General features: G+C 42.2%; 1 protein-coding gene and 1 long non-coding RNA gene across 3 annotated transcripts; both read right to left on the bottom strand.

Annotated features, from left to right (window-relative positions):
• Positions 1-1,257: 1,257 nt before the first annotated feature.
• LOC109524030 (uncharacterized) lies at positions 1,258-1,760 on the bottom strand. The gene is made up of 2 exons (XR_002169888.1): positions 1,673-1,760; positions 1,258-1,615 (listed from the first exon to the last, which is right to left on the bottom strand). It is a non-coding gene; the product is annotated as an uncharacterized LOC109524030 (long non-coding RNA).
• A 24-nt stretch (positions 1,761-1,784) lies between these two features.
• Positions 1,785-9,697, bottom strand: ghrb (growth hormone receptor b). Of its 2 annotated transcripts, XM_019883576.1 has the most exons (9): positions 9,517-9,697; positions 7,924-8,002; positions 5,973-6,108; positions 4,638-4,816; positions 4,397-4,575; positions 4,098-4,242; positions 3,628-3,718; positions 3,323-3,392; positions 1,785-2,697 (listed from the first exon to the last, which is right to left on the bottom strand). In XM_019883576.1, exons 1-9 carry the CDS (start codon positions 9,559-9,561, stop codon positions 1,924-1,926), a joined length of 1,698 nt encoding a protein of 565 aa, XP_019739135.1. In that variant the 5' UTR covers positions 9,562-9,697; the 3' UTR covers positions 1,785-1,923. The 2 variants fall into 2 exon arrangements, with proteins under 2 accessions (XP_019739135.1, XP_019739140.1); XM_019883581.1 differs by lacking the exon at positions 7,924-8,002.
• Between the last annotated feature and the right edge of the window lie 935 nt (positions 9,698-10,632).

Here is a 10,632-nt window from a genome sequence, read left to right as displayed (position 1 = left end):
AAAAAAAAAAAAAAAAAAGTAAGAATAATAAATGTGTACACTAATAAATACACTGCAAAAATACATGTTGCCTAACTTTAACTGTGTAACTGTAGTAAATACAGTAGCACCGAGCTTAACTTCCTGGGATCAAATTTAAATATTAACTTACATTTTCGAGGACGGTGAATTCCTCTATTAATTTGTCAAGATTAATTCCATTTCTCAGGGCCATGTAGAACAGAAGTTTAGAATCAAAAGCGAAAAACGTCTTAAACTGATGGAGCAAGAGCGAAGTAAGCTAAATCGTGTCCAAGTAACAAGTAGCTAGCTGCGCAACAATGAAAACTAAACGCTACAACCACTGCCCGTGACTGTCGATGCTTATTGATACGCTCTGAAGCGTCATTTGCGTTTTTGAGTTGAAACCATATGCTGCCTCCACCATTACATCATTTAAAAATTGAACTGACACTATAAAGTCTTTGAAAATGAGATGTATTTTATTAAAAAGAATGTGCTGTACAAACTAAAACATTGAAACGGTAAGTAGCTCAGGTGCTCACAACCTGTACTTCCGTCGAAGTTGACGTGTGTAAAACAATTTATTATTCATTTCCTCATTGTGTACACTCCAGTTAAAACAATAATTAAAAATAATAATAACTGTCATGTTCTGCTCTGCCTTGTTTTTGTTTTGCTTTCAGCACCAGCTGGGGTGTTGGGCGTGACCCTTGAGCAATGCACCTGTGTCTTGTCAAACAATCAAGCTGCAGCGTATTTAAGGACTGACTTCGGCCTCCCTTTGTCAGATTCTTGACCTTGATTGTTGTTTATGTACAAGTGCCATTTTCTAGACCTCTTGCTCATAGTTGCTTTTGTTTCGATTGCTTTTTGTGTTGTAAATATCCTTTTGTTCAAGTTGTTTTGGACTCGTGTTATGCTTGTGTGTTTGCACTTTTGTCATTTTGTTTTGTGGATTTTCCTTTGTCAAATTGTTCTTGCCGGTTGCAAACGTTGTTTGTTCTTGATTGGTTCCTGGCTGTTTGTCCCCAGCGATTTGTGTCTGTACTTTGTTGATCTCTCTCTTTTCTCTGACTAAATATTTTTGTATCGCTATTGATCAGAGTCTGCATTTTTGGGATCCGCTTTCCAATCGGTCTTTGTTCAGACTTGACTGACTACTGCATATTTGTGTCGCATGAATTCCACGGCACAAGAACCAGACAATGTGCACATGCAGTGAATACTCGAGAAGCTCAGAAATCACGATGACAGTCCATCTGTCACAGAGCATTTTTATTATAGTTGTATAAAAACATGGCAACACATTGCGAGATCGTTGTGGAATCTAAGTCACAATGAATAGTATATTTACATGAAAGTTCACCCTGAATATGGAATACAAACACCTGTATACATTCTGTAGAAAATGCTTTCGGCATATACGGTTTAGATGAAGGACAACATGCATTTAAAATTCTGTGAAAAATGGCGTTTGCAAAAGGAGCATCGTAAAGCAGCAACACATGCTTCTGGCTTATACACAATCATGAATAAATGTTATATAAATGTCAATTCAGTAGTTAAATTGTTCAACGCAAACACTCATCAAGCGTATTAGCTAGCATGTTACCTTCAACAGGCTTGCACAAACTGACGTGATATGGCGCACGGTCAAATTTATGTGCACCGACAGATTTCAGCTCTGGATTATGATACGGATTCCCTTTTGTTTATGAAGTAAACACATCTGCCACTAGGGGCAGTGTCGCCCAGAGGTTGTGGAGATGAGAGCAGGACGGGCATCCCTCTCTATTTTTGGTGAACTGACATTCAACACTGACACATACTACTCCCAGTCATAAATCATCAAGACTTTTTTTAGGAGTTTGTCCTGACCGCTGACAGAATCATTTTAACTTTAGAAACGTCTTTGCACGTTCATGGTGTAATACTTCCCAAAAGGTCAGGGGTCAGGTAGCCATCTGGTGTTGTTATGGCCTTTGAGGCTGTCTGCTGCGAGGCAGGTATTGAATTTGATGTTCGTATGAGGCTGTTTTGCCCCTCGACACCCTCTGATGACGAACTCAAGTCTTCACCCGTTGAACATAAGTCATTAAAATTGCACGCAGGCAAAGATGGGCTCATTTTTCCTGCATTGAGCTCTGAGGTGTAGGTTACATGGGGCTCCGGATTGTTCTTGTCCTCCTTTTTCCCTGCTGTTTGGATTTCTTTGGCATCTGTGACTGCGTTGTTCTGCATCTCATCCTCGGGGGACAGCAGCACCTTGCCAGATGGCTTAATCTCGCTTACCTGCGTGTACAATGCCTCTCTGGCAGGGACTTCCAAAGGAGGCTCACCTGCTGTGGCGTTTGGGCTTGGGCAGCCCGGTCGAGAAGCAGTAACCGGCTCCTTATTGCGGATTTGGTTTGTGACTAGGGAATGCAAGTGTGATGTTTCTGCATCGCTGGCTAGATCAGGATCACAGCAGCTCGCGCGGCCTGAGTCATCATCCGTGAAGCCCATGGAAAGATGTGAGCAGTTGGAGAACAAAGATCGATTCATGAGAAAATCAGTGTCCAGGTTCGTTAGTCTGTCGCTCTGCTCCTCAAAGTCCAGATCGATGAATTCCACCCAGGCGTCGTTGGTGTACAGCTCTGGCCTCAGATCAGGGGGGGAGCCCAGAATGGATGTCAACTCCTTTAGCTTCCCTTTCTGTGGGATTATAGAAATACAACTTTAATACAGAAGTTGACAACTTTTGTTTGATAAATCATCAAGTAGAGCACAGGTGTCGAAGTCCGGTCCTCGAGGGCCGGTGTCCTGCATGTTTTCCATCCCTCCCTGCTGCAACACACCTGATTCAAATGATCAGGATCACTATCAGGCTCCGATAGAGCTTGCTGATGAGCTGTTCATTTGGATCAGGTGTGTTGCAGCAGGGAGGGATGGAAAACATGCAGGACACCGGCCCTCGAGGACCGGACTTCGACACCTGTGAAGTAGAGCAAAATATAATGATCAGTGTAGGAGGTGGCATGTGACTTTTGTAATGCCCTATGGTAATATATTACTTTGTTCCCGTCTAAACGTAGTATAACGAGTCACTCCTTATATTTTTGTAATACTATTACAGTTACTAGGACCAGTAACACGTCACAATATCTGCACAAGAGTAAATTGGACACACACAAAAAATATATATATTTTTTAGGTGCTACTTGGTCATGTTATTAATTGATACTGATCATTGATTTTTTTTTCATTGCCAAGCATGTTTGCAAGCAAAAAAAAAAAAAGAAAAAAAGGCAGAATCAAGTATAAAAGCATTTGTGGATACCTTGAGTAGTTCAGGGTCAATTCCTCTTATTTTAGGTCCAGGAACAGGTGGTAGAAGAATGACCAACAATCTTTAGAAAGGGAAGGTGAAAATGTCAAACGCAAAAAAAAAAGGTAACAAACGTATCTGAGCTGGCACACAGTTAGTTTAGTGCTGAATGTGTGTGTGTGTTTTTTTTAAAGTTCTCTATGTACTTGCACTCTAAGGTCAATGTGTTACTTTGATTGAAGTGGCACAAACTGTAAATCATTTACTGTATATACTTGTTGGAATAGCTGCACAGCTACAGTATACACGTGACCTACTTTTCCTGCTGCGATATGATGGCCAACATCAGGATGGCTACCAAACACAAGGTGCCAAAGATGAGTAAAGTCAACAAAGGAAATCTTGATGCTGGAAAAGTCAAGACACACGGTATCAGATATTATAATTGCTCAAAAGAAAAGCGGGGGGGGGAGAAAAAAAACCTGCATGTGTTTAGTGTAGTTCTTTGTGTGGTTATGGCTGTGTGGAATGCGTGTGTGTGGGTGTGCACGGGTGTTCGAGAGGTTGTTTACTTGTATCGTAGATCTTCTGTCAAAAAAAAATGTGGCCACCCCTGCTGTATCGTGTCCCGTTATACTTTTGTGTTTGTCGAGTGTTCTCATGAATTGTCCCCCTGCAATTTTCTGGTGAAGTTCATCCCTACTTACCATGTGTGTTATTGACTTTCCAGTGGATCTGCTGTAAACCTTAAGAACAAACATGTTTGTTTTGTTTTTTTTTTTTTTACCTTCAGATGAAACATGGACAAATATCGAGTCGCTGAAGCCACCAAACTTCTTGTCGCCGTGCTTTTTGCAGCGGACCCGAACTTCATAATGGACATCACTTTGAAGCCCGTACAGGGAACAATGTGTGCTTTTTACAAGCTCGGCCTGTCGTCAACAACAGAGTCACATTTCAGAAAACACATTTTGGATTCGTATTTCAAAAAGTGGGGATCATTCATGAGTCGGGAAACAAAATAACCAACAACATGTCTCAATGGGGAACGAAACAGTCCGGGTATATAAAGTGCATAACACGCACCGTATCCCAGTGTTCAGAATCTACTTTGCGGTGTTGGACCTCATACTGCAACGTCATCCATCCCATCTCCACGTCCGCAGATGGAGGTGGCTTCCAACTGAGCATGATGTCATAGAAGTTACCGGTCAAACTCACGTTCAGCATTGTCCAGTTCACGCCGAGAGGCGGATCGGGTTGCACTGGAAGCAGAGTTTGGTTTTCATTCTTCCCGCATGATATCTTTGTCTTGCATGAAACTCACCAATGTCCTGAACATTGAAGTGCTCCTCGTCATAGAGGATGCTTTGATCTCTTGAGCGCAGCTGAACGCTGTAATCTATCCAGACCGATGTGTGGTTTTCACTGAAGAAACACTCGTTTGACCTCTCCGTGGAGTAATGCGGACACTCGTTCCACTCTTTCGGAGATGCCTGCAGGGGTCTGCAAGAATATATGGGGATCATTTGGACGGTATCATAAGAGGTGTCTGGAAGTAACAATTCAAGCGGGGCAACAATAAGCGTGTCAACCAATTGTTGGGTGTTGCATCCCGTGCAAAATTTGCCCTAAAATGCAAAGGCAGAGTGTTCATTTATTTATTTATTTTTAATATATTTGATACATACAGTTACATACACGAGGTTGAACCGCTCCTGAATGACCAATCATCCTAAACAAAAAACAACAACAATTCTGTCCCCTACAGCAGGGGTCCCCAACCGCCGGTCCGCGGACCGGTACCGGTCCGCAGGGCATTTGGTACCGGGCCGCACAGAAAGAACTTGCCTTATTTCTGTTTTATTTATTTCGGAACACGAAAGATGTTTTATTTTGAAAAATTACCGGATTCTCTTTTACATCCGTCTGTGTCACGCTTGACTCACGTCAAGTCACACTTCTCGGTCACGTGACCGATGACGCTCAAAAACAAAGTGCTGAAGCCCGCAAAATGAGTAAAAAAGCTGCTTGGAGATTGCAAATGACGGCGGCCTTAAAAGTCCGTTCGAAACAACTGGATCAAAGTTATGGCTGAATACTCTGAGATCGCCACAATAGCACTGTTGCTATTTCCGACATCCTACCTGTGTGAGTCGGGGGGGTTTCTGCAGCAACGGCGACGAAAACAAAATTACGAAGTAGACTGGAATATAAACCACACACTTGAGGTGTCATTGTCTCCTATTACTCCGAGATGGGACTGTCTGATTGCAGAAAATCAAGCTCGGGGCTGTGGTGAGTCGTCATTTTCATGCACTTTGAATTTGCGTTGTATCGTATTTTGAAGGCATTAAACATTACCAGAGCGATAAGAGTGTTGCGACCAGATTAGACGCTACTTGTGTTTATTATTATATTTCGAAAACACCACAGTTTTCATGCAGCTCATACCATATTATTTTGTTGTATTAATTCGCCACACCTTAAATGCCGGTCCCTGAAAATATTGTCTGACTTTAACCGGTCCGTGGGGCAAAAAAGGTTGGGGACCCCTGCCCTACAGAGTCCCAGCCATGACGGAAAACAAACTACTTGGTATGGCCGAACGGTGTTTTGCCTATCGGCACTTTGTAAGTCCAGACAGAACTTTTCCGCTTACGTTTTGGTTATGTAGAATAAGCGCACATCTTGTGGCTTGGAGATGTTCTGCAAGGTCCCAACATCCCATCTGCAGTGGAAGGTCTCCATATTGGTGGACACGCAGCCGGTGAGATGTGGATACTTCACGGGTATTTCTAGGAAAGCATCGAAGGAACGAGAGAGAAAAGTAATAGAACATGACAATTCTAAATTCTTTTTTTTTTAATCGCTTTTACCATAGAGGGAAGCTCAGTTGTACTTTAATGGAGCCACTGGGCTCTCGCTTAGCCGCAGTGCAAACATTTGCATCTTCCAGGAAGTCACTTTACTGCTCTTCAGCGCAAGCTGCCACAATACTGCCATGTCACTTAGCCAAGCAGCTATTTTCTGTCAACACCAGGGCGCTTTTGGGGGGAGTTGTGGGGGGGGGGTGTCTAATTCTTTCATTCAAGATTCTGGCAACAGTTAATTTAGTTCGTGCACACTGAAACAACCATCGAACATTTGGCAGGGAATATTAGGTGCCGTTAATTTGCCCTGCGCTCAAGTTAATCAGTTACTAGACTGCAGCACACTGATCAGAGGTAAACTTCGGTCAAATTCGACACTGTGGAAATGTTAGATGCTGCTCTGTCCTTGCTCTAAATCATGACATCATCATGTTTTTTTCACCTCAAGACTCAGGGCTGAGCTACTTTGAAAAAAGAATGTTATTGCAAGTTTATTGTGATGTAATAGGCAATTTGTTTTCCAATGTGCACATGCCATGCGTTTTTTTTTTCTTTTTAAGAAACAAGCGCTAAATTGATCTGTACAAAAAACAATGTCGGGTTTATTATACATAAACGGTCTGGTCTTAGACAGTACGTTAGGCTTAAACCTAATAATGGCAAATCATTGAATATGAAAGACAATTGACTACTACGACTTCAGTTCGGGTTGTTAACTTACTGAACGCTTTGGCTTGTAGTCTTGAGCTTTTTACTACGATAACTTCCCAAAATTTGACCAAATGAGTGCGCCACAAACATAAGTCGGTATGTCATGAATCAGATGACAAAAATAATGCAAACAAATCTGTTGCTTGATCTGAGCAAACCACAGCAAACCACAGTCGAATGGGGCTAATTATATTTTCCGGCAAACGTCCACGTGTGGAAAGCAGCCGAGAGACACTCAATCCGTATTTACCATATAGATTTTTTTCTGCCATATAGATTTCGTCTGTCCAACAGACGCCCTTTATTGTATATGAAAATGGCACTGCATGACCTTTTTGGTTTTCTTTCTGTTTATTTTTGCTTAACGTCATGCATTATAACCTACAGATGTCTATAATGAGCGTTCCATCGACTCGGAAGCTATCCTTTGCTGTAAACAGACCGAGTTACATAACAAGAAGCAGCACAGGAAGTTGGGACGTGGATGGTCAACAGGGACGTGAATTTATTGTCTGTCTGTGGATAAAACAAGATCCATGAACACAAAGCTGTTTTCTTCCTCAGCAGGGTTGAGTGGTCGTAAATCAGGGGCTTCGCACTTGAAACAAGCAACTCGCCATTGTTCGAGCTTCTCAAAATTCCTGGGAAGCCAATTCCCTAGAAATCTGCAGGCTGCTCTCCATGTGGAAGGCGTTTTGTGGTTTTGCAACACATCTTACCACCAACCCGCGATTCTCCAACGGGCTATATTCTATTTTCCTGCTATTTCAGTTGCCTTTTAACCTATGAAAAACCAAATTAACACCGCAGCGGTGTTGAAATCAGGTTGATATAACGACACGGACAACATCTGGGTGGTCAAGGGCGGGTTTCAAATCCAAAACGCGGTATAGTAATACTGTACTTATTCATGATGCACGTACTTTACTTTGAGTTGCTCAACATGCTAAAACCCTTCAATGGGCGTATCTCCATCTAATCAGCCAACAACAATAGTGAGCAAATAAATCCTGATCTTTTTCAACATACCTTTGCGAGAAGCAGATTCCAACACTGAGGCGGTGACGCAGTGAAGACAAAGAAAGAAAACAGCAGCCATTATGTTGATCTGTGAAGGCAAACATATGGCAAGTGCGCTCAGTACAGCCCGCAGAGCCGAATCAACACAGCACAGGCACGTCTGTACCCTGCGTCATAAGGCTCTCCCTCCTCATTCCATTTCAAGAGTAAGAGAACAAGGATACGCGCCGCACGCCAATAAAATAGCTTACAAAAAATGTCGCTCCCCTGGATCCGATGGAAATGAACTGTCACGTTGTTTTTGAGCACCAAAATAATGTCAACTGACGGATACTTGAAGCCTTGCAAGTCACAAAACTATAAATGGAAAAACAATCAGCCAGCCGTCCATTATCCAAACAGATTCTGCAATAAATGTTGTATATTAGATTAACTTGAAACTGTTTTGTTTTGTTTTTTGTTTTTGCTTTTCACATGACTAAAGATGTTGTTACTCATGAAGCAAACAGTGAAATGCATAAACCAATTTCCCACATTGGGACTCGGATTAAGTCGACCGCATAATATTGGGCAGACTAAACAGCCTCTGCCGCAGATGCCACAACACAAATGCAGTTTTACAGTATAAAGACACTTCATATGAAATCATCCCGACAATTTATTGTATTATATTTTGAACAGCTGGAATCACTTCTAACAGGGCCACAACAACTTGGCTCATGATGGCCCAACACTTGGCGACCGCTCCAAAAGACTTCATGTCATGTCCTTGCGTGACTCCCGAATTCCAAAGCGCCCCCTCCAAGTGTAGTATTGACATATGAATTGTATTGCACAACATAATACACGACTCAACATTGTAAAGCACTTTAAAAACAACCACGGCCGCATACAAAGTGTAGTACATCGAGGAAAAATGACAAAAACAAAGACGGGTGAAACAAGAAATTAGTATGAGGAAAACGATAAACATCAGAAATATACTCAACAATGCCAAGTCTCATTCCGAGTCAAAGGCCGAAGAATTTTTTTAAAGACAGAAGACAGAAAAATGAACAGAGGAGGGGGATTTGGCTCACGTTCGCGGGAGGTCATAACAAAGAGAGGAAACATGCATACATAATTGCAGGAAAAGGATGCAGATTACCATTCAGTTAGAATATGGAGAATTACACACACACACACACACACACACACACACACACACACACACACACACACACACATTGCTGGGTTGTCAACCAAATTTGCAAGAAAAAGAAATGCTACAACACAGTCACAACCGTTTTTTTGTTTTGTTTTGTTTTTGTACCCTGTGTACAACCTCTTCTTGTGATCAAGGATATGAAGAACATTCTGTTTACATCCCCTGCGTTTCGTTCTCAATGCCAAATGAATGTTCCCCTTTGATGTGCTGTCGAGGATCGCGCAACAACATTCCCAGAGAAAAATCCAAACCGAGGAGTTGTGACTCGCCTTTCTATACCGTACTACCAAGCCCATACGCGTGACGACTATTACGGAACACGAGCAAGTTAAACTCGGGAGTAAACATGCAGAAATACGCAGGAGAGACACGAGAGCAGACTTCAACTCGCTCACCGCTGAGAAGTGGAAAACAAGCGTTTCACAGCCGCGCGTTCCCATCGGATTCCGTCGATTCAAATACAAGACTTGTAATAACACCGGCGAATTACAACCGGGAGGTCCAACTACGCTACGTTGTGTAGAAAGAGTGACGATTTAATCAATCGGCCAGTCTGGGGAGTGAGTACAGTCAAGCTCCGTGGCTGTGCAAATATAAAGTTGAAGTTGTGCACGCCATCTGTTGGCGAAATATGGGAAGCGCATAAAATATGAGCTTTCCAGGAACCGCTCGTGATACGACGCGTATGAAATCGACTGATCCGCCGTTTTAGGAATTCTTAAGAGTCCTCCTCCAACATCCGTTCAGCAATTCTACCTTTGAAAAGGATTGCACAACCCACCCTTTAGAACTTAAATGTGTTTGATTCATTCCTTCATGAATGGGGAGGAAGTTCCATTGACACATGGGCGAGCTCACAATCACTTACTTCAATGCTAGTCCATAAAAAATTGGGAACCGCGCGAATTCACAAAATAAAGAAGGAATTAAAAGGTCCAAGTATCCATGTACTGCCGACATTTTCACAAAATAGCCATCGTGCTCACCACAGAGTAGGGATGCCATCAGACGTAAGCGTGACCTCTGACCTCACAATGTTTTGCTCTTGACAAACATCCAAAAGTCACACGGCGGTTTGTACAAAGTTCTCACAGAAGAGTGAGAGGTAATATCTGTCAAGAGGAGGAGGGGAATAAAATCCGTATTTTGTTTGTTTTTTTGTGACTTTCTGCCCATCCCTTGAATTATGTTCACACATACTATTAATGACGGTAACACAGTTTGACCGGTCATCATAATCTGCCATTTCTATTCCATAAAATGTTAGTTGAGGCAACGCAAGACTTTTTTGGGGTGCATAAAATAGTTTTTCGTTGCCTATATTGCTTTATGTCGAATAAATGCATACTTGATAATATAATCCAGGCACGTCCTAACTGTGTGAGCTTTAGGGCTGTTGGCAACCCCAAAAAGTTGTCAAGATCCTCAACTATTTGCCTTAACACCTTGAACAGAAATCTGCTGAAATGAACTAAACGATACAAACGACACATTGCGGTAATTGCTTTCTT

Source organism: Hippocampus comes, unplaced genomic scaffold (assembly GCF_001891065.2).
Source record: "Hippocampus comes isolate QL1 unplaced genomic scaffold, H_comes_QL1_v1.1 scaffold232, whole genome shotgun sequence".
NCBI lineage: Eukaryota > Metazoa > Chordata > Actinopteri > Syngnathiformes > Syngnathidae > Hippocampus > Hippocampus comes.
Note: the sequence above shows the minus strand (reverse complement) of the source record. Positions and strands in the feature narration are given on the sequence as shown.

Excerpts from the sequence above, each read along its gene's own strand:
- ghrb (XM_019883576.1), bottom strand. The coding sequence starts at position 9,561 with ATGGGAACGCGCGGCTGTGAAACGCTTGTTTTCCACTTCTCAGCG. Across the intron at positions 8,003-9,516 it reads TTGTTTTCCACTTCTCAGCG|ATCAACATAATGGCTGCTGT; the intron begins GTGAGCGAGTTG and ends TTGCCTTCACAG. Across the intron at positions 4,817-5,972 it reads TTATTCTACATAACCAAAAC|ACCCCTGCAGGCATCTCCGA; the intron begins GTAAGCGGAAAA and ends ATATTCTTGCAG.